Source organism: Heteronotia binoei, chromosome 13 (genome assembly GCF_032191835.1).
Source record: "Heteronotia binoei isolate CCM8104 ecotype False Entrance Well chromosome 13, APGP_CSIRO_Hbin_v1, whole genome shotgun sequence".
In the NCBI taxonomy this organism is placed as follows: domain Eukaryota; kingdom Metazoa; phylum Chordata; class Lepidosauria; order Squamata; family Gekkonidae; genus Heteronotia; species Heteronotia binoei.
Genome location: NC_083235.1, coordinates 67,548,063 through 67,572,274, shown reverse-complemented (window position 1 = coordinate 67,572,274; position 24,212 = coordinate 67,548,063). Strand labels below are relative to the sequence as shown.

Below are 24,212 nucleotides of genomic sequence, written 5' to 3'. Positions count from 1 at the left end.
GGCTCCACCCCTAATATCTCCTGGCTCCACCCCCAGAGTCCCCAGATATTTCTTGAACGGGACTTGGCAACCCTAGACTGTTCTCAATCCTCAAGTAGTTGCGCGTGCGCACCAATACTCCGGAGACTCGCGCACCGAGTTGGGCGCATGCGCTCTGGGCCCGTGCACCCTTCCTTCCTTCCCGGTGGCTTCCTAAACTTCACGCGTGCGCTCTTGGCGCTAGACTTCTCATTCTCTCTGCTCGCGGTCTCGCGAGAGTGGCGCGTGACGGCCATAGCGGAAGCTGGGCTGCGGTTCTGCTGCTGAGGGCGGGGCGGGAGGAGAAGGAAGCCTAGGAGGGGAAGAAGAAGAGGGGGCCGCTCGCAGCGGAACCCCCAGCAGCTTACGGTAAGCTGGAGTCGGTGCAAAGGGCAGGAGAAACGTGGTGACCGTGGAGGGGGGTGGTCGATGGTGTTTCGGGGTCGCTCCTTTGCACTGCCAAAGGGGGTTGGGCCAGGGCCGCCCCCCCAATCCGGGTTGTCAAGGGGCCCATCTCGGCTTTAGCTTAGGAAGCGTGCGCCTCTGCTTTGCATTTGGGGGAAGGCCGCGTGTTTGCGCGCTCCTTTGCTCGCGCTCTGGAACTTTGCCGTTGCCCACTGGTGGCTGCTGGAGTAGTTTTTGAGATTGCATCAAGATCGACATTCTTGATCGTTGCTCTCTCTCTTTTTTTTTTGTTAGAGGAGGCTTCTTCAGAGATGTGCATGGGGGGTACCTAGCTGCTTTCTTCTTCCTACTTATTGCAATGCTGTTAGAACCAGGGAAGCGGAAGTTGTTTTGAGTAAAATCTTCCATGGGAAGAAAAAAGCCAGAGGGGGAAAATACTGAAAACAGGCTTTTGAGTTACACCAAGTTCTTATCCGTATAACCTGATCCTCTGCCTGTTTTCTTAGGAAAGTACCGCCGAATCACTTTTTTACATTAGTGCGTTTTGACTTACTGGCCTATGGTTGTGACTAGCATTTTGGGAGACACCTGCATGGATGCACAACTCAGGGTTGGTCTAGAGCAAGTATAAGAATAGATACTGTATTGCGGTGATAATCTATGAGCATTTGAGTGCCTGAATCTGAAAAAGGCTGTATAGCTCAGAAGATTGTGTCTGTTATATGATAGCTCTAAAAAAGAGAGAACCAAATTGGCTTATTTCCTTCCTGTGGTGACTAGGCAGTTTAATTAGACTCTAAGGGGGAGGGACGGTGGCTCAGTGGTAGAGCATCTGCTTGGGAAGCAGAACGTCCCAGGTTCAATCCCTGGCATCTCCAAAAAAGGGTCCAGGCAAATAGGTGTGAAAAACCTCAGCTTGAGACCCTGGAGAGCCGCTGCCAGTCTGAGAAGACAATACTGACTTTGATGGACCAAGGGTCTGATTCAGTATAAGGCAGCTTCAAATGTTCATAAGACCTGAAATGTAGGTCCGTGCTATTCACAGAAAACTTTAGTTCAGTACTTAAAGTTCCCCCTTAATGTGTCTCTCATTATCATTTAGAGTATCCGGAAGAAATAATATCCCCTATTCTGTACACTGTATTAGAGAAAATTCATTGTAACTACATCATCCATTAAGTCTGCAATACTAGTTAATAGATTTTAACTAATGTGCTTATTCACAATACTCAAATGATTTGAGGAATTGCATACTGAAAACTGGCTATTTGTTGAACATTTGTCATTGGCATAGAAATGGACCATTCATTATTCTTACCACTGAAGATTTTCCCAGACTTCCTCAGATGCTGATGATAGCTATTTTGTTTACTTAGAAAAGGGTGGTGGCTTTTGCTGCTCTTCCTCAAAGGCCAGTTCTCCATGTAGCTGTTCATAGAACATGGTGGGTGCCACAGAGACCATAAGCAAGAGAGCAGTGTAAATGCTAGGTGTGGAGCTAGCCTTAATGTATGACAAAAACTGGCAGCCCTTTTCTACAAGAGAAATCTTCTGTGCACCATTTTTGTATAGAAGAAGCTGAATTATGAATGTATGATTTCTTTGTATATATCTGAGGTACTGCTACATTGACGATTCCACTTGACTTGAGTTATTCCTGAGCAAAATGTATAGGATTGAGCTTCTTCTGTAGGCCAGTTGAGCTTCTTTTGTAGACCAAAAGCTTTTGGGACTAGTTCAGGAGCAGAAAATGGCAATGCCTGTAACTCTTACCTTGGAAATATTAAAAGTTCATGTACTGACCACAAAATGAATATTCAGATAGGCTTGAATGTTTCAGGACCATCCTAAGCAGAAAGTTGTTATCTGACTGGTTGCTATTTGATTGTTTTAAATGGTTAGTTACTTGTTTTTAATTTGACATAATTAAGTGGGTTCCTATAGGTTATGTGTCAATATCTAGGTGAAAAGGGTGGCAGCAAGGCAGTTTTGCCACAATGCATAGCATAAGAATCAAGGAAACATACCTGAAAGACAAACTGGACCCTTTCAATATCTTACTGTTTACTTAGCATGAAAGATTGAAAGTTCAGCATACAACAAATAGACTTTAGAGTTACTTCCTTGTGTTGTCCATGTCACCAGATTGTTGACTTTTTCCTTTCAAAGGGAATGTTTTACTGTTGGTCACTGAATAGTTAGAAATGCAAGCACATTGCCAAATAAAGCTTTACTGAGTAGATTCGTGTATGCCTGTATCACAGGAGTTATCAGATAGGAGACTTAACATGGATGATTTGAGCAGTGTAGCGAACTCAGTTGAATGGCACTTTATTAGAAGTGATAGGAAAGTTGTCTGTGATGGCTCATTAATGCTTATTGACACACGTACACCACATCTTGATATTTAAATGAGCTTGCATTTATGAATTGGCTTACAAGCAGTATGATAACCATCACATCACTCAGTGAAAAATGCATCTTTTTAGCTGCTAAAAGACTGAGCCAAGAAATAAGAATATTATATGGCCTGGTTTCTAGCGACTATTCTAGTGCGTGGTACAATAAGACATAACTCCACATTTTCACAAACAAAAGGGGTTGTGTGCTTCTCATTTACCTCTGTGTTCTACTGAATGCCTTCTGTTTGTACACCGCTTTGCAGATAAGTATCAGCTACTTAAGTATTGGAAGGCAATTTGAGTGGTATGTCTGGCTTGCATGGAAAAGTTACTTGCCCCAGGAGAGTGCCTCATACAAGCCTCTCTGCGGTTGTCTTGTATTGATTTTTTTAAAGCTGTCCCCACCCCCACTCCCCCAATGATCTGTCTTCTCCCTGTTCAGTGTTGAGTTGATTATAGGGACTTTCCAGTCTGATGAAAACGGAGAAATGTCTGAGCAGTAGGAGTCTTTTATGAGGAAACGTATCTCTGCTTCCCTTTTCAGGCTATCTGTTAATTTCTATAACAAGTATAGTTGTGTCATAGTCTGCTCTGAGATTTTCTAAAATATCCTCTTTGGTGTCTACTGCATTAGCCCTATGTATGTATAGCCCTCACTACGTGTGATATTAACGATCACATCAGCAATTTTCTGGTAAGTCTGTAGTTTTCCTTGTTGAATTTAGTCATGAAACGACCTTTATTTCATTGAATTTTGTTTATATGTTAGCTTGCATGCCTTGGCAGCTGCGTTCTGTTTTTTAAAAAATACCGATGAAATTATAACATATCTTGTTGGGCAAAGTGGTAAATATCATTTTTTAAAAGCCGTTTTTAATCGGAATCTTAGTCATTGTTCTGTTTAAATTTTTGCCATAGTGTTGTCCTCGTCAGTGGCTAGTTGCCATTCTATCCCCTGCAAAGTCCCAGCTGAATTCCATTATATGAAAAAAAAAAATAACTTAAATGAGAGTGTTTTGACTGAAGTAAACTGGGGATTGAGTTGCTGTTACGTTCATGTTTATGGTCAGTTTTAAACTTTCAATGTGTGCTGTAATTTGTCCATTGTATACAAACTTAGCAGGCAATACACTGCTGCATAATGTATCAACACTTTCAAATGAAATCGACAACGGTGACAAATGAAATGGATGACAGTGACAACAGCTTTTTAGATATCCAGATTGCCCAACACAAACGGAAAAACTCCTCCCTTTCCCCCATTTTTCTGTGTATCACAGAGATGGGAGCTTCCTTATTTTGTGCTCAGCAGAATTGGTGGACCCTGGTTCTCTGACATCTATAAAGAATTTAGGGGAATGGAGAAGTTGGTTTCTAGATTCAAAAGTGGTGAGAAAGTATGGTGGATGGAATCATTGATGTCTGCAAATAATGTTGTGCCACCAAGGCAGTAAAAATGTACAAACCCTTGACTTCCAGCGTGGTTTTTCTGTAATAAAGGAAGGTGGGGTTTTTTTTAAACTTAAGAGAACTTCAGAATAAATGAAGGCCTCTACCGTTTCTGTATTGTTGACCTTTACACAAGAGAAGGTGTACCACTTTTCTTACTTGCTTCAGGTCCCTCTCCCAAATCCATTTTTCCCCATGAAAGCTTTAGAAAGCTAGTGTGTTATATTGGTTAAGAGTGGCAGACTCAGATCTGGAGATACCCCACTCCTTTTCCACATGAATAATATAATAATAATAATAATTTTTATTTATATCCCGCCCTCCCCGCCTAGGCAGGCTCAGGGCGGCTAACAACATTCAGATAAAACATTATACAATAAATACAGTAATTTTAAAACAGCATTAGAAGTTATACAGTTTAAAGCAATAATATCTTAAAAACCATTCCAGTTTATATAATATAACAACACAATGATGTTCTTGGTGCTATTCTGTCCATTTACATAATGGCAAAAATCATTATATAGAGTCACTTTGATGGATCATCAGTTCGGCCATCCTTTGTCAGCAGTCTGTGAAGGCCTGCCTAAAGAGGATGGTCTTGCAGGCCCTGCGGAATTGGTCCAGGCTCCGCAGGGCCCGCACCTCTTCCGGGAGCTGGTTCCACAGGCATGGAGCTGCAACGGAGAAGGCCCGTGGGCGAGTGTTTTGCAATTTCGCCTCCTTTGGTCCAGGGATAGTCAGCTTGTTCTTCCCTGCTGACCTCAGTGCTCTTTGGGGCTCGTATGGGGAGAGACGGGAGAGATGAAGCCTGCTTGGTGACCTTGAGCCCGTCACAGTTCTTTTAGAACTCTTCAGCCTCACCTACCCCACAAAGTAACTCTTGTGGGGAGAGGAAGGGAAAGAGATTGTAAGCTGCTTTGAGACTACTTAGGATAGAAAAAACAGGGTATAAAAACCAACTTTTCTTCTAGAGCAGGGGTATCAAACTAATTTGTTATGAGGGCTGGATCTGACATAAATGAGACCTTGTCAGACTGAGCCACATGTGCCATAAAATGTAATGCCAGATAGCGGAGATGTAAACTTTATAAAGGGCACAGACCAGGGGTCCTCAAACTTTTAAAATAGGGGGCCAGTTCACTGTCCCTCAGACTGTTGGAGGGCCGGACTGCTGTTACTGTACAAGGCCGCGGGCCGTCAGTTCTCCGTCTTCTGCATCTCTCTCCCTTCCCCACACCACACACCCTGGCCTGGGAACTCACCTCACCTCGGTATCACCTCACACTCTGTCTCCGCCGCCTCAGCCCAGTGCCGGAAGTGTGCGTTGCTAACGCGAGTTTAGGTCGAACGTCACTTCCGGTCTGATTTTGCCATAACCCGGCGGGCCGCATAAACGTCCTCAGCGGGCCGCATCTGGCCCGCGGGCCATAGTTTGAGGACCCCTGGCACAGACAAACACAATTAAAGATTTTTTTTTATTAAAATAAAAGATGCTTAAAACATTAGCAGTCTTGCAGTATTTTGTTTGTTTAACAGTCTCTGACAACTGACACCACTTGCTCTGAATTATTGCATCAAAAACTGCAAACACTATCTGTGCTGTAGCAACCTTGAGGATGCTGTTCAAATGTGTATCTGTAAGTTTCAAACCTACTTCTGATTTATTGCCGTTCATTACAGAAATCTCTGCACCCCTTGGGCCCAGAGGAAAACATGAAATGGCTGGGCATTGTGAGCTTTTGTACATAAGTTGCTTTGTGTGCTGGTCAAGAACATGTGAAGGCACCATGACATAGACTGAAGGCTATGTGTTTATGTACAAAGCGATAGTCTTTCCCAGAAAACAACTGCAACGCCTATGAGGCAGTGCAAGAATAGAGATACAGCCATGTATAGTGGTCAGTATCAGCCTACTATTCGGTTAGCCTAAACTCAGAATCTCCAGTCTCCACCTCACTGGTTTCCCCCTCACTCTCCCACTTGCAGCTGCTGGGTGGCCTTGGGTCGGCCATAACTTTCACAAGAGATGTCCTTGAAAGGGCAGCTTCTGGGAGAGCTCTCTCAGCCCCACCCACCTCACAGGGTATCTGTTGGGTGAGAAGAAGATAAAGGAGATTGTAAGCCGCTCTGAGACTCTGATTCAGAGAGAAGGGTGGGGTATAAATCTGCGGTCTTCTTCTTCTTGTTGTTCCTCACCTAAACAGTTTACATTGCTTTCCTACTGAGAAAGATTGAATCATGAAGGCATGAATGCAGTGAAAAGGAGAAGGGAGGACCAAGTTGCACCCAGGAAAACCCTGACAAAACCAGTTTAAGGGAGAGAGAGAAGCAAGGCAAAAAGCTCTTACTTGCTTGAATGAAACTCTGTTGGTCTTAAAGGAAAGGTGCTTTTTCTATTTCTCCTGTAGATTGAGGCAGCCCAATAAAGCAGTGTCTTTCTCTTCCCCAAGGGAGAGGGAGGGAGGAGAAGCCTCAGCCTATAGAGGAACTTGGCTCTGTAGCTCTGCTGTGTGATTAAGAGAGCCAGGCACAACTCTAGCTTTGATTGAGAGAGCTCTAGCTATGCCAGGCTCTCGCAATCACACAGCAGAGCTACAGATCCAAACTCTTCTGCTGGCTGAGATTCCTCCTCCCTCCTGCTCTCTTGAGGAAGAGGGAAGGGGAAGTGGGAAAGAGCGAGGAGCAGCTGTTTGCTCAGCTGCCTCAGTTCCACAGAGAAAAACAAAAATGGTGATGACAGAAGCAGGAAAGAGGGAGAAGGAAGCAGACCATAACAGGACGCATATAAGCCTTCTGGGGAGGCTGGATCAGGCCCCTGGGCCAGACATTTGACACCTGTGTTCTAGATCCTTTAGTCTCTTAAAGGTAAAAGGCAGTCCCCTGTGCAAGCACCAGACGTTTCCGACTCTGGAGTGATGTTGCTACTTACTGAAGCCAGCGTAAGCTGATCTTATCTATGTTTCTGTTAAAAGAAAATCTAACTCCAGGGTAAGTGAGCATAAGATTATCACCACATATTTGGAAACATAGATGGATGCTTGATTCTATGGCGTAATTAAAAGCAGGCACCCCTGTAGTCTCTTACAGACATACAATTGAAATGGTTGCATATTTCCCCCTGTTGTTCCCACCTCCCTTGCATCTCTGTTATTGTATCTTTTGTCTCAGTTTTTAGATTGTAAGCTTCTTGATGCAAGAGCATTCTGTCTGCCTTGCCAGTATTTCAGTTAGCTAAATACAAACGGGTGGCTATCAAAGAGAGCATCAATAGTACAGTAAGGCTGTTTTTTGAGTAGCATTTGGTTTAGCAGGAACACTTGGGGGTGCCTGCTTTTAATTATGCCATAGAATCAAGCATTCATCTGTGTCTCCAAATATGTGGTGATAATCTTATGCTCACTTACCTTGGAGTTAGATTTTCTTTAACAGGAACATAGATAAGATCGGCTTACGCTGGCTTCAGTAAGTAGCAACTTTGGAAGGGAAGAGGAATCAGCACACTCTTTCAATTCTTCTGATGCAGATAGGGCTGCCAAAAGAAATGCCCTGCCTCTTTAATACATAATGTGTTGAAACAAGCAGCTGAAGCTTTTCACAACACAGAGGTCAATAACACCCCATGAAGTCTCTAGTTAGAGGCTAGGATAATTTTTCTCCAGGTTAACTTGAGTCCAGTGGCACTTTTAAGACCAACAAAGTTTTATTCTGGTTATAAGCTTTTGTGTGCATCATACTTCAGATATATTGAAACATAGTCGTCAACCAGATTATTGGTAACCCAAGAAGCAAGCCATAGAGGTGTATTCCCTCCAAAATGTATTTCAGTTGCAGACATACTTTATAGCATAAAAATCAAAACTTGGCTGCTGTGGGGCAGTTTTTTTCAGTTAGTACAGCTAGAGTTTATCTGTTTTTTCATATTTTTCATTCTGTAAGGTGGAAGCATTTCTCTTCTAAATCACAAGAGCATCCCTGCTATATCACAAGAGCATTCATGCAAATCTTTTTTTTTTTTAAATTGCAGTGCTATTCTCTTCAATGCAGTAATACCATTACAAAACATTTATTTTTTTGCGCCAGTTTTGTGTGTTTCACCTTCTTTTAAAAAAAGACTGAAACGGTAGTGTAGCTAATTATAACAGAGTAAAATGAACATAATTTATAGGAAATACTTGACCTCTCAAAAATGTACCGTTAAGGTACTAGTAGTGCTCAATACGAGTTATGTCTCTGAAATTTGTGCGGTTTCTTATGCCATCAAGGGATTTTTGTGTATGTTTTCAGCTTGTCTGCCAAATGAGAGGTGTTCCCCTTAAGGAAACTCTTCTTCACATGAGGTGTTAAGTATTTGACAGTACTTGCAGTGTAAACGCTGCAGGCTACCTCTTTTAATTTGAAACGTGACTGAGCGAGTGGCAGTTTGATAGGACACACTGACATCTCTTGCTCTTAAAAATACCGTGGAATTCCATTGCGGGTTTCTTCTATTTCAAAATTGGAGTCTGCTTTTTAGAAAATCCACCTGTTTAACGGCGGCCTTTTGCACAGCTGTTCTGTTTTTGTAACTGGTGGTATGTAAGTATGACTTGTGACTCTGTCTCCAGTGAGATCAGAAGTCAAAACTTTTTTTCTGTGAACTGCAGAGTTTACAGTAGTCAGTACGGTGTGGCGGTTAGGGGACCCAGACTCCATTCCCCTCACTGTGCCATAGAACTTCACTGCGTGAGCTTCAGCCCTTGGCGCTGTCCTCTCTTTCAGCCTAACCTACTTTACAGGGAGGTTTATTTATCAATTAAGCCTTCCCCCTGTGTTGCAATCTCCCTTCCATGTAAGACAAGCTTCCTGAAAGCTTATCAATTCCTATTTGAGCGGTAAATTAATGACCACCTTATCTCACAGCCTTATCTCATTGTTTGTTAGGAGGCTTCTAGCATACTTAACTCTTCATGTTTTAAGATTAGTCTCCTGGCAGAAGCGAGGCACGCCTGATCTACCTTGGCAGAAAGACCATTTAGAGAGTGTCATGCGCTTCAAAAGCGGTGCACGTGGGTGGAGTTTTGGAGGCCGTTTTGCAAGATTTCTCTCGAACAAACTAGACTTCGCGCTGGAGAGAAGTCGGGGGAAGTGGAAGTTGGGGCTAAAGCAGCGCTTGCAAGCATTTCTTCTTGCAAATGGTTGGGTGAGTTCCCGTCTCGACCCTCTGACTTTCGGAAGGTAGGGGGATGACCCCTTCACCGGTGCGGAGCTGGCCGCTTTCTGCTTCTCCTCCTGCCGGGCTTTGTCCGCCTCTCCGCCTCGCCTCTGGAGGAAGAAAGAGGGCGAGAGCACAGAGCAGCATCCGCTCTATAGGAAGGCTCGCTGGGGGCGGGGCGTGGGGCTGCATGTCCGTGCGCTGGCTGGCTGGCTGAGCGGGAGCCGCGCGAAGGGGCGCTGCGATTGGCCGCGGCGGGTGCCACTCCGGCGCTTTCCTGGCTGTGCCCCTGAGCGAGAGAGGCTGCAGAAAGAGGAAGCGGCAGAGCGGAGTTGAGCCGGGAGGTGGGAGAGGCTCAGGGCGCGGCCGTCTTGTCATTGATTCGGGCTCTTCGCCTCCATGGTCCTTCTCTTCCTTCCCTCCTAGGGCGGATCGGCCCTCGCCGCCTTCCCCTGGATGTCAAAGACGGAGCCGGGCGCCTAAGAGGAAGCGGGAGCCGGGAAGAGAGAGCGTTGCAGGCTGACCCGGGAGTGCCCGGAGAGGAATTCAGGGGGAGAGCCTTTCGATCCAGCCCCACCATTGCTGTCCACGACCGGTCCCGAGGATGGAAGCCATCGCCAAATACGATTTCAAAGCCACCGCAGACGATGAGCTCAGCTTCAAACGGGGGGATATCCTTAAGGTAAGGCTGGGCAGAGGTTGCCCTCTGGAGGCTTTTCTGGGATATATTTGCTCTCTTTCTCTGGAGACTCCCATTCGGGTCGTTCCTGACAGCGTCAGGATGTGAAAAGGCTTTAAATCGGTCTGCAGCTCTTTATAGAAGCGCTTCTGCTGCTGATTTGGATATCGAACAGTCCAAATGCTGGGAGATGAAGTAAAATAATTGCATCATTATGTTGTAGATTTTCCGTAGCACGTTTTTTGTTGTTGTTTCATGCTTCATAGACAAACTCCCGCGATTCTAGTCACAGTACAACTTTTAATTCCATGATTGGGGTTTGTAGAATCTTTCGGGCTCAAGTGCCGTGTTCTACTGGAGAAAGTTTTTCTTCCAGACGTTTCCTTCTCAGTCTGGAAGAAAAACTTTCTCTAGTAGAACACGGCACTTGAGCCCAAAAGATTCTACAAACCCTAATGATGATGCCAGCCGTGAAAACCTGAAATCTTTAATTCCATGCTTTCTGACTGTGTATCAAACCTGTCTAGTACTCTTATTCTGGTATATTTTTGTGGGTGGGATGAGGATTTGTAACTCCAGTCTCCAGAGGGTTTCTGTAAATTTGCTTTCGTCAGAAGCATGATGATGCTTTCTTGGCAGTCTGGTGTAGTGGTTAGTGTGGTCTACGTTGGCCAGGGTTCAAATCCTCATTCAAGCATGAAGCTCACTGAGTGAGCTTGGGCCAGTCACCATTTCAGGTTTAATCTATTTGACAAAGTTGCAGTGATAAAAATGGGGGAGGTAGAACCATGTGTACTGTCCATAGCTCTTTGAAGGAAGGGCAGAATAAAAATGTGATAGGCATTAGGTTTTATTAAATTGGAGGTGTAGGATTGGTCTTTCAAAACTTGATGAATATAATAAAGTATTTTTCTGCTCCCTGGAAGCTTAGTGAAATGGCAGAAAGATGTCACTGAATATCCAGTTGCATTTAGTAGAATATGATGTGTAGTCCACAACTTATTTTTAATTTCACATGAAGGCCTGATTTTGAATATTTCTTGTGAAGGCTTGCAGTTAAAAAGAATTTAAAATATGCAATGACATAAAATTATAGAGAGGAGAGCACCCATTAGATTTATGTGGTTAATCGACATGGTATGATTAGGAAGGGGGCAGGGAAGTAGAATGAGAAAGGTGGTTTAATTTATCCCCTCATTTGCCTCTTCCTTGATAGCTTCCTGCACTCATGGAGGACTAAATCAACACAGTCCTTTTGCATAATTGAGCACTGCAGTATATTTGGAATGTTCTTTGACTTTCTCATACTTCTTGCCAACACAGTATAAGACAGTTTCTGTTTTGTTTTGTGTTTTGTAAGAAGACTTAATTTAGTGGCAGTTAATATGCATAGATTCTATCCGATTTTTGAAGGAAGTAAGGGCAATGAATGTTGAAAAGGAAAATTCATTTCTAGTTTTAGCCTGATATGAGTCTGTCTGTGATAACTGTCCATAATAGTTATATCAGCAAAGTTAATTTCCTTTTCTGAGGATGGTGGATTGAAATCCCAGTCTTGCACTCTACTGGTACTGCCTTTCATCCTATTTTAAATAGTAATCTGGCCCATATCACATTAGGAAGTGAAAATAAGCATTAAATGTTAAAAGCTGGCCTTGGCCATGAATAAACTGTTCCAAAATAAGCACTAGAAAATTGGAGTGGGGAGAAATTGAATCAGATTCCTGTTTGACCTTACAAACCCCTCTGAGGGAAGTTTTAGCTTAAAGGAGGATTTCTTTGGATGAAAGGATGGTGATTTTTGCCACTCTCCTTCCTATTCTATTCCTGGGGGTCCCATATCCCCTAGGAGTAGCATTTTACATAGTATTTTGGGCTGAAGAAAGTGGGAGAAAAAGGTTCCTCTCCATGAGTGGAAATTCCTTCCTTCCATGGAAATCTGATGGATCGAAGCCAATGACTTTACCAAAGCGACCTAGTGAGCTTTATGGCTAAGTAGGGATTGGTATCTGTCATTTTGCTATGCAAACTTAATATTTTGACACCCTCACTGACCCAGGAAGGTAGAAGACCCCTTTATGCATAGCTGCTGGATGTGAGATAAATAGGACACTGTATGCTAATGCTGAGAGAAACAGAGGCTCCGTATTTTCTTCCACATACTTCAGCTGCGTAGCTGTACCATTGCTGAAACATGGCTACATGTTTCATGGACTACCTTTCCCCATATGAGTCCCAGAGAGCACTACATTCAAGTTCACAAAATCTTCTCATGTTCCCTGGGCCAAAAGAAACTCGGCTGTCTACCATTAGAGCTTTTTTGGTAGCAGTCCCAGCTTGTAGAACGCCCTTCCCGAAAATATCAGGGCCTTGTGGGACTTGCCACAGTTCCGCGAGGCCTGCAAGACAGAATTGTTTAAACTGGCTGTTAATATCTAATGGGGAGGCAGCCACTACACCATCCCACAGCATTGACATCTTAACCTATTCCAGTATAAAATGTAGAGGGCCAGACAACATCCAACAACATCAATGTATGTAGCGCTAAATAATAACTAGTAATATCGACGCCATCTTGAATTTGAGGGATTGTAATTGTATGAAATGATTTTATTGTGATTCTGTTTTTATTTCTGTGTTCTAACTGTCGTTAGCTGCCCTGAGCTCGCTAGGGGAGGACGGGATATAAATATAATAAATAAATAAATACTGGTTTCCAGAGTGCATCCCTCATTCACTACTTCTGAAGAGAGTTGACGATTGAAGTGGAACAGCCTCACTGATTGAGATATAAAATATATATATATATGCATCTTATTAAATTCAGCAATATTTTACTTCCATGAAGAATTTTTTAAAAAAGAGATATCTATGCAGCAGTTGCTAACTTTAAATAGTGTTTTGTTCATGATTCTAAAATAGATGTTAGTTCACTAAGCCCTTTTGAGGTGATGACAGATACTTACACTTCATATTAAAGAAACAGAAGTTTCTATTTCAGGTTTGATGGCAAATTCAAAGTTCAAGTTCCATGCATTTGCATGCATTTATATCCTGCCTCTCTCTGTAGTTGGTAGGCCGGGCTGAGGGTTTGTAACGGGCCCACGGTCCCCCAATATGCTTCCATGGTAGAAGTGGCGATTCCAGGATCCTACTCTGACTCTTTTATCAACTGCTCCACACTGGCTCTCCACACTGCTCCACACTGGCTCAGTTAATAGGCATCTGTGAAGTGATAATAACCATTTCTCCTCATCACACAGACTAGTTCTTTTGTTCCTGAGCATGTGCTTGGCTTCCGATGAGAACAGTAAGCTGTCTTGCATTAACAGTGTTTACTGCATATCTAGAAGAACAGGGCTGGCTAAGTACCTGGAATATGGAAGCGACTGACATTAGATGGATTAAAGAGCAAATGTAGCATACATGTCTCTGAGAATTTTGCTGATTTTGCTTTATTGCTTTGTACTCTATAAACAAAGTGGAAAATGGCTATACATACTTGAAAACTGCAGTACAGGATAACTTAATGCTGTCTGACAGGATTTCCCCCCCCCCCCTCCGCTCATATGGCTGCAGCGAAGACAGCTGGAGGAGTTCTGTGCTACTTTTGCGTGCTTTTTCATTTATTTCTGAAATGAATGTTTAGATGTGTGAAATTATAAGTGTTGTCCGATCTTATCTGGCAGTATCGTGATTCTTAAAATGCTGTGTGTGTCAATAGTAGATTTGTTACTCTGGGAAGAATTTTTGAGGGATTAGTAACGTTTTACTTTGGGGAGAAGGAAAGGTGCATGGTGACTCCCATCCGATTTTTGAACAGATGTCTTGCCTGTGATGTCATGGTACCATTACTGCAGTGTACTCATATATTCTGGACTTGATTGAGCTGCATTTGAAGTACATCCATTAGCTCCTTTGCTTGTTAGTAATCTTATGGCTGTAGTCCAAAAGTGAAAGAAGATATTTAACCTTTGGCTTAAAACTGTGTAAACCAGTTGAACATTGGCTCGCTTATGTGATAGAATGCAGTATTATGATTTTTGCTACTGAGCTGGACAGTACTTACTAGGGCTGTGCCAAAAAAAAAAAATTCGGAATTAATCGGATTCGGAAATATACGGGGCTAAAATATTTGAAATAGCATATATTTCCGAATACGTGTACTCGGAATAGCCGCATATACGGTAGATGCGCAGCTATTTCCAAATATACGGCCCCATTATACCCTATGGTCATTGAAATTAATGGCAAAATAGGGTATTTGGAAGCTGCCTGGAGGGGAGGGGGTTTGAGGGAGAGCCCCCAAATTTGCAGGGGACTCTCCCCTACAAACCCCCCAAGTCCCAAAAAGATTGGGCCAGGGGATCCCATTCCAGGGGCACCCAAAGAGGGAGCCCCTATCCCACCATTATACCCTATGGGCCATTGAAATCAATGGCAACATAGGGCATAATTAGAGATTACTGGAGGGGGCAGGGGGTTTGAGGGAGAGCCCCCAAAACTGCAGGGAACCCGCAGGGGACTCTTCCCTACAAAACGCCCAAGTCCCAAAAAGATTGGGCCAGGGGATCCAATTCTTGGGGCACCCAAAGCCAAACCTAACTTCACACCAGGGAATCTCTATAGGACCCAAATGCACTACATCCATCTATCTACTCTATGAACCCTGCTGGCCTGGAACCAATATAAACCAAGTTGCCAACGTCACTGCCACACAAAACATAATCTGCTTCAGGTCTGCTCTGCAGACCTGGCTGCAGCAAACCCAGATGCCAGCTCTCCAGCCCTGCCCCAAACAACACGGGGAGAGCTGGCCAAGCACAACAAGCATGCTGGTTCTGGGTCTCTCACCCAGGTGCCAGCTTCCCTGCCACAGAACACACAATCTACAGATGCCAGCTCTCCAGCCCTGCCCCAAACAACACGGGGAGAGCTGGCCAAGCACAACAAGCATGCTGGTTCTGGGTCTCTCACCCAGGTGCCAGCTTCCCTGCCACAGAACACACAATCTACAGATGCCAGCTCTCCAGCCCTGCCCCAAACAACACAACTCTCAAACAAGAGAAGCGGTGGACCACACCTAGCTGCACATCATTCTGTATCTGACACAAAGCAAGAAGCATTTAGACTTACCTTGAGTGATGGATGGTTGGCTGGTCCAGGCTCTTTTGCATTACCCAGAGTGCACCACAAGGAGGCGAGCCAGAGTTGCACCCCAAATGAGGAAGATCACTGGGAGGGCCTCGGATTGTGTGAGAGGAAGGGAACCATTCCTTCTCTCTCAGCTCAGCAGCAGCACACCAGCTATCACTGTCCCATTAGAGGGACCTCAGCATTGGTATGGCTGCTGGCTGCCTGTCATCATCACTGGCACCTCCCTCTTTCTTCCTCCTGCCCCTGAAAAAAACAACTGGGTTATCCTGGCTGGGCCTGGGGGTGCTGTCAGTTACAGTTGGGGCCCTTTCAGTATTATTAGGCATGTGTGGATGGGGCTGGGGATATTTGGATTGCTTTGCAGATTTTAAACCAGCATTCACTTTTGGTTTGGGGATGGATGAGGGGTGGGGGGGCGCAATGCACTGCCAATCAATTTGTGAGTGAGTTTTTGGGCTGTCTTTGGACTCTAGTCTATTTTTAGTGGGAGAGTGTTTTACAACCACCTTCCAAGCACAGGCCAAGAGAGGGTGCAGGCATAAGTAGGTGCTCACTTCATTCACTCTCAAAGTCTACGTTCAGGGAGCCGAACAGAGGCAAGTTGACCTTCAGGAAGACCAACTGCTCAACTGTCCAGGGTTGCAGGCGATTGCAATGTGGGCAGACAATGTCGCCCATATGCGAAAAGACGCGCTCGCTCTGCACGCTCGTCGGTGGACATGAGAGGAACGCCTTCGCCACGGAGAAGAGGGCCGGCCAGACCCCCTCCTTCGTGACCAGGTAGTTCAAAGGAGATATTTCCTGAGACTTGTTGGGCTTCGAAAGATAGTCCCTCACCATTGCAGCACCCGTCTCCGCTCTCGGGCCTACCGCTCCCAGAGGGGCCAACAAGCCGCCCAATGAGTGTCAATTCAGGATTCTTCGTGGCGTGAGTCTGGTGGGAAACGCTGCCTAGCCGGGGAGGTTGGGAGTGTACAGCAGTGGAAATGGCAGGTGAGCTGCTTCCATCCCCTCCTCCTCAGTTACCGGCACTGGGCCCGCCCTGACTCTGCAATGCTCGACCTTCTGGGAGAGCTCGTCTCGCCAGCGATCGAGCTCGTTGGCCCGCTCGGCGACTGTGCCCTTAAGGCGCAGGTCTAACATGGTTGCCATCATGTAGACCTTATCCTGGGTGAAAGTCTGAAAACGGGCCTCAAGCCCTTCCTGCAGCCTAACAACCAGGGTGCGCACTACTGGAAGTGCTACTCAAGTGCACAGCCTTGAGCTGGCACTAGAAACGAGGCCAGATCCTCACGGGCCATGTGGACCATGGGGACGACCAGTGCTATGCTCGCCAGGGAGTCAGGGAGAGATACCCCTCGAACGCATGTTGGGAGCTCCAGGTATCTGAGGTGAAATGAACAGTCCCCCCAGCAGCATGGGACAAATGCACCTTCACCGCAGATCTGGTTGCCCTGAAAACAGATGGCACAATGGTCCTGCTAATGGTGGTTCTAGCAGGAATTTTGTATCAGGGCGCCAGGTACTCGAGCAACCCTAGCACCCCAGGATTCTCGACCACTGAAAATGGAAGCCCATGGGCGATCGTCCTGGCAAGGTTCCAGGCGATCACCCTCCTACCATACCTGATTCCCCCTCTTGGTACACATGTGCCACCCCCAACAAACATCTCAGGCAGAGATGCCTGGTGTCCCTACACTGCCACGGAACTCTCCTGGAGAGCTCTGGAGGTAGTCGCGATGGGACAGACCTCCTGCCTGGGTGGTGTTGGCCGCTTGGGCACTCCAGCACCAGCCTGCTTCTCCCCCTTAAGAAGCACCGCCAGGTGGTGCTTCCGCAGGTGGTTCCGCATCCCCCCTGGAGTCAGGTGGGCAGGGTCCTGCCCACGACTGATCCAGGCTCTGCACAGCTGGCACTGCGCATAGCGTGGATCCTCCATAAGTTGGAAATGCTTCCAGACTTCGGAGGTGTACGGATGCCCAACCTTACTGGCAGCTTGCGTGTCTGGAGCCATCTCCTGTGAGGGGCTCAGGGCAGACACATTGTGTCTCGCGGTGGCAGGAGGGGCTGGCCGTTGGGGGGAAGTGGGTGGAGATAGAGGCACCTTGTGTTTCTCCATCTCTTCCCCCTCCACCCTATGCGGCCTCCCCTTCTGGCCATCCCCTGAAGGACTGCTGGTGCCCAAAGGAACTGAAGAAGGGTGCTGGTCCTCCTCAACCAGCTACTCCTCCAGCTCCTGCACGACACTCTGCATCCTCCTTGGGGTGATCGTTTTGGAGAGAAAACTGTCCCCAAAGCTCATCTCCAAGGAGGGCTGCTCTTGCTGCCCTTCCTCTGGCTGCTGAGGCAAAGCGACATCAGCTGGAGGAGAGACTGCCCAAGCAGCAGACCCCTGCTCAGTGCCAGCACCTAAATGTCACCTCTGCTGGGGACGCCCCAGCAGCATCCTCAATGAATGGCCCAAGGCAGGCCTTCTTCTTCATCACACTCTGGCCAGAGGTCAGAGTGCTGGAAGGTGGCTGTGGAGTGGCCCTACGCACAGGTGGGGGGGGGGAAACTTGGGTCCTCCCCCTCCCCTCCACCCCTCTAGTCTTCTCCTTGGCCTTGCCCCCAGGGCCCCTTTTCTGCTGCCTGTCACTCATGTCACCCTTGGGCAGTCTCACAGAACCTGAACTGAAAGTGGGGTTTTTTACAAACCTAACTCACTGCACTGTACCCTGAACCAACAGGTGCCCTGACTTCTTTTTAAAAACCCTCCCACCAAAACTTGTTGGTTTGTTTTTTTGGTCCCTAACCTGTCCTTCTTTGGGTTGGGGTAGTAGTAGTCTGGTAAAGTTTAGGAGACTAGGTGATCCTGCCTCTACCTGGCTACAGTTTTTAAAAGGCTACCTTGAGATGAAGGCAATCCTTGTTATATCCTCCTAGATCCTGGGACAAAGCGGATTTCCTTGTAAACTAGAAATCAGGTGTTCTCTATAAATAGAGAGAAGCTGTGGTTTACCCTGTGGAAATCTAAGGATGCACCAGCTTTCAGTGGCTGAAAGCAAGATGCACTGCAACCGTAGTTTCTTTAAAAGGGAGCCTGATGTGGCCTAGTAGTCACACTGCCTTTTATGAGAAACCTAAAATCTTTTTAAATCACCCCTATCTGGCCTAGTTGAATTTTGAAAGAAGATAAAGCCCTAAACTGGATTAATTTTTTTTAAATTTCAAAAAACGCAATCCCTAAAAACACCCTTATTAGTGGGGCAGCCTATTTAGTGGCCCTAGCGAAACAGAAAGCAACCTTAGACTCAAAAAATAACTATAAAAACACACACCCCACACACCAACCCCAAAAAAACAGAACGCGACAGAAAGAAACTTAACTTTTAACCCACCCACCCACTTCCCAAAAAAAAAAAACAGAACCAGGAAAAGGGACAATAGAACAGGAGGATGCAAAACCCACAACAACAGTGAATAGATCTAAACAGATCACTGAGAAAAGGCCAGCAAACTCAACTTTTAGAAAAGTGACCTTTTCAACAAAAACCTCAGGCCAAATCAGTCAACAACACTACCCCCAAAAAAACCAGAACCAGGAAAAGGGACAATAGGACAGGAGGATGCAAAACCTGCAGCAACTGAGAATAGATCCAAACAGATCACTGAGAAAAGGCCAACAAACTTGACTGTTAAAAAAGTGACCTTTTCAACAATGAAAATTAGGCCAAACAGCCCCCCACCAAAAAAAAGAACCAGAAGAGAAAAGGAACAACAGCAGCACAACACAGCAGCAGCAAATCAAACACAGAATCCTTTTAAAACAGTAACAAACCCTTGACTTTTAACAATACAGGAACTTTACCAACCCCTCCCCCCAAAAAATCCTTCACCCTAACCCCAAGAAATCCAAGCCGCCCAAATCAGGAAAAGTAAAAGGACACTGCACTTTTAAAAGTCCTCTCACTAAAGTAAGATATGGGCAAATTGGCAAAAAACCCCCCACCCCCAGCAGAACCCCCTAACCCCAAATAAGCTACCCAGTACTCACCTACCCAAATTTGGATAAGTGAAGGGACTCTGAGTCTTAAAAAGTCCTTTTACTAACTAAAATAAAAACAAGAACCCCAAGACTGTCTTACCTTAGACGTCTTCTCTACATCAGGCAAGGCTGCGAGAGAGCAGCAGCAGCTGAGGCCAAGGGCCAGTGCAGCACAATCTGTCTCTCACACCAGTGCACCAACACAGCATCAATGGAATGGAGTCCAGCCAGGCAGACTCCTTAAGAAGATTCTCTGGCCCTACACAGAGCAGTTTCAAAAAATAGCACTGCTCTGTGATTGGCCAGAGAACACTGTTTACTTGGATACCCAAGTAAACAAAAGAACAACCATGTTGCTGATGGCTGAGGGATTAGCCCGGCCATCAGCTACACAACAGCCCTGCAAAGCATGCATTTGCAATGCATTTTGCAAATGCATGCTTTGGATTGGCTGCTGGGGCTCCTCTCCCCTCCTTCCCTGATCCCAGGGAGGCTATGGGAGAGGCGGGAAAAGGCTTCCAAAAGCAGAAAAGGAGACAAGCAGTTCCCCTGAGGCTGCAGAAAGTTCATACTGCTGCACAATATCAAGTGCAGCAGAGAGTTTTCTTGTTTGCCTTACAAAATGGTAAATGGCTAGTTCTACCTCAGACTTTCTATGTTACATTGTATATAAGTACAAATATTGAAATATTTATGTTCTCCCTTCCTTTCACTCAAGGTGGCTCACAACAATGTTGTATTTTCTGTTTTTATTTATTTTATAAAAATAACAACAACCGAATTTGCATCTGCTCAAATCTTCTATACCCCAGCTCCATACTGCTTTCCTGTAGATCTTACAGCCTGTTCTAAAAGTCATCAAATATGTGTTCTGCTCAGTCTCCTCTGAAAGATTGGTCACTGATTATGGCTAGGATCATTCCGACCTCCAGTGGGGGCAAGGTCTTGGAGACATGTATGAGGAAAGAAAGTCTCTTTGGTGTATCGATCCTTCGGAAGGTAAAGCATTTACTTTGAATGGTGCTAGGAAGCTGATACGTAACCAGTGCAGTTGCTGCATAATAGCTTGAGAGTGTCCCCACCTCCTTTACAAGGAGGTGATCCACCTTCTCCGCCAGTAGAAGTTTTGAGTTTGTCTTTAAGAATAGTCCCATGTAAAGTAACTTCAGCGGCATGAATTAAGATAGTGACTTCCATTCTTTCTAAGGAGTACAACCGCTATGCTACTTCTGACTGTTACAGGGTACCTCTGCCGCTGATATTCATGCCTGTATTCAATAAGGGATACAGATACTGCCCCCTCCCCCCTTAAACTTAGAACTTATTTTGATGCACCCACAACCATCTTTTGATTGCTGCAAAAGAGGTTTTCCAAGGTATCTGGCTCATCTTCCTGTGTGTGTGTGTATGTGTACGCATGCGTGCATAGAGAGAGAGAAAGAGTAGATGCTTTATTATCTGAAACCCAGCAATATATATGTGATCATGTGGTTTACATGTTTACCGCTAAGGATCTGGCTATTTTATAACCCTAATGTGTTAAGAATATATTTACAATGAATTTAGATTTCTCTGCTTATACATTGGTTCTTGTCTGCTATAGCAGGGATCCCACCTCTTAGTATCTGTGTTCGCTATGAATCTACAACACACTGTTCCTGAGAAATTGTAGTGTGTTTCTGGTGAAATTGTATTCTGCGTGGTGTCCATGCCAACTGGTAAATGCCCAAATATAAAGTATGCTGATACTTGGTTTTGGTCTGGAATCAGGAGGAGAAGAAAGAATAGATGGTTTGATTCCTTTGGCTGAAAATAAGGACACTTGACTCCATCCTCACTCTCCTCTTCTTTAAATACAGTGTGCAAATGTTTAGTATGTAGCATATTTCATAATAGGAAGAGGTGGCAATCCTATTGTCTCTGCTGTATAACAACATAAGTAAAGTCTGCTGGATCAGACCAGTGGTCCATCTAGTCCAGCATTCTGTTTCACATAGTAATCAACCAGTTGCCTTGGAGGGCCAAGAATTGGGCATAGAGACCAAGGCCTTCCTCTGATGTTGCCTTCCAGCAGTGATATTCAGAGGATTGCTGCCTTTGTATATGGAGGTTCTCTTTACTCACTATGTTAATAGCTGTTGATGGGCCTATCTGTCATGTCACCTAACCCTCTCTTAAAACCTTATGGTTGTGGCTATCACTACCTTCATTGGCAGTGAATTCTACAGTTTAACTATTTATTAAATGAAGAAGTATTTCCTTTTTCCAGACCTCATTCCCATCAACTTCATTGGGTGCCCTCAAGTTCTAATATTACAAGAGAGGGAGAAAAAACAGTCTCTACCCCATGCATAATTTCATAACCTCTTGTCATGTCTCTCCTTAATGCTTTTTTTCTGGACTGAAAAGTCCTTTACTCTCCAGCCTTTGCAAAGTTGGTCCAAGCTCTTAATTGTATTAGTTGCCTCTTTGCTTTTTCTAGCTCAGCAATATCTTTTTTGAGATATGGCAACCAGAACTGCACACAGTATTCCAAATGAGGCCACATCCACGCTCTATAAACGGGCATTGCAAATTTGGCTACCTTATTTTTCCATCCCTCTTCTAGTAATTCCCAGCCTGGTATATACACATTTGCACTGCCCAACCAAAAATCGTTAATGATAAGACCCTTTTTATAGAGTAGTCAGAAGATAGCAAATTTATTTCCTGGCAGCTGACTGAAAAGATATTTAATAACGTGACTTCCCCATGCAAGAAATCTCCACTGAAGACTGTTTTCTTGTGCTTTATTTTATTGAACCCTTAGAGGTCATTTAATGTTCCGTCGCTGTAGAATATAAATAAGTTGCTTGGGGGTTCAGGAAAGGAGGAAGAGTTATAATTTATGCAGTGTTGGTCCTTAGGCTGGCTTAATTGAATCCTCAAGGATTCTTCCTGTTCAGCACTCAGTACCAACTAATCTTCTAAACTTCACAGTCAAGTGGGGTTCACGTGATTCTTGTTCAGTAAGTCCGTTTGCCTTCCCTTTAGATCAGATGTCAAAATAGAACGCTGTCGTTCTAAAGCACTGCTGCTGAGACTGCGTTTTCGGTTCCTGCGTGAAAAGCATTTCTGAAATTCCATTCTGGAAGAAAGTTTTTGTGCCGTGTTATTTGTTTATTTCATTCAATTTATGTCCCACCCTTTCCTGCAAAGCAGGCTCAGGGCGGGTTACATCATAAGTAAAACAGTTAAAACAAAGTAGTCGCAATAATACAATTAAATAGAACAGCAGTTAAAATGTTAGATTAATGAGGTGAGCAAAGGGCAATAGGGCTTCCTGTTTTTACTTCCTTCTATCCCCCCCCTCCAATAATCTGACCTGTGTGAATTTTTTCAGTCATATCTAGATTGGCAGTAATGTACACCCATGACTGATAAAACTAATGTGCGGGTTCCACAAAGCAAAATTATCCTGACTCGTATGAACTCTGTTGTATGCTCAAAAACCATTCTGCATATAACTGACTTGAAGGAATAAGGGCCTAGTTTCTCATTAACATGCTTATTTTAAGTCACCACAGGATCCAGTTCGTTGAGTTGGATCCAGTGGAACTGTTCCCAGAAGTAGCTGGAGGAGCGGGTAGTTCTTCAAGCAGCTTCCTGTTTGCTCTGAAAATTCTCTTGGCAGTTTGAGAAAGCCTCCTAGATAAAATGGATGATGGTACAAGGTGCTGCTGTGGTATGTATATGGGCAGGGCTGGTGCCAGGCTTTTTGGTGCCTTAGGCGAGGCTACCTACGTGCACCCCCTTTTTAACCAATTGAATGAAGAAGAAGAAGAAGATATTGGATTTATATCCCACCCTCCACTCCAAAGAGTCTCAGAGCGGCTCACAATCTCCTTTACCTTCCTCCCCCACAACAGACACCCTGTGAGGTGGGTGGGGCTGGAGAGGGCTCTCACAGCAGCTGCCCTTTCAAGGACAACCTCTGCCAGAGCTATGGCTGACCCAAGGCGATGCTAGCAGGTGCAAGTGGAGGAGTGGGGAATCAAACCCGGTTCTCCCAGATAAGAGTCCGCACACTTAACCACTACACCAAACTGGCTCTCCCAATGAGGGGAGGAAAGGGAGGGGGAGCGGCGGAGCTTCTTAGCCCTCTCCTGGGGCTCCACCAAGCCTCCAAGTGGGGCTCCGAGGGCAAAACTCCCTCCTCTTGTTGCCCCTTGACAATTTGCATTCAAAGGTACAATGCCTCTGGCCTTGGAGGTTCCGTGCACCCCTCACGGCTAATTGCTGTTGATGGAACTCCCTCCACAATTGATATGTCCAGTCCCGTTTCTAAAGCTGTCCAAGTAATTTTAGCATGTGTTGAAACAGAGGTGTCGAACCCATTTGTTGCGAGGGCTGGATATGGCATAAAGGTCACGTTGTCGGGTCGAGCCGTGTGTGCCCCAAGGTGCTCTGCAATAGCAGGTGAAAGTAGCGTGCTTGATTAGATTAGGTGGGATATGCAGAGAGGCGATAGTCCTTGTATTTATAAGAAGAAGAAGATGATATTGGATTTATATCCCGCCCTCCTCTCCGAAGAGTCTCAGAGTGGCTCACAATCTCCTTTCCCTTCCTCCCCCACAACAGACACCCTGTGAGGTGGGTGGGGCTAGAGAGGACTCTCACAGCAGCTGCCCTTTCAAGGACAACCCCTGCCAGAGCTATGGCGGACCCAAGGCCATTCCAGCAGGTGCAAGTGGAGGAGTGGGGAATCAAACCCGGTTCTGCCAGATAAGAGTCCTCACACTTAACCACTACACTAGTTAGTGGTGGTGGAGAATCTGCTTAAGGGGAGGAGACAGCCAACAGAGGAAAGGGAAGCTTTTTTTTTAAAAAACCTCTCACTTG

The 24,212-nt window shown here is 45.2% G+C and overlaps 1 protein-coding gene across 1 annotated transcript in view; it reads left to right on the top strand.

Moving 5' to 3' along the window:
- Positions 1 to 218: 218 nt before the first annotated feature.
- GRB2 (growth factor receptor bound protein 2) overlaps positions 219 to 24,212 on the top strand; it is a 78,589-nt gene continuing 54,595 nt past the window's right edge. Inside the window, exons 1-2 of the mRNA XM_060251946.1 lie at positions 219 to 387; positions 9,895 to 10,150. Coding sequence (XP_060107929.1) covers positions 10,073 to 10,150 — 78 coding nt within the window. The 5' untranslated portion in view covers positions 219 to 387; positions 9,895 to 10,072. The remainder of the gene's footprint in view (positions 388 to 9,894; positions 10,151 to 24,212) is intronic.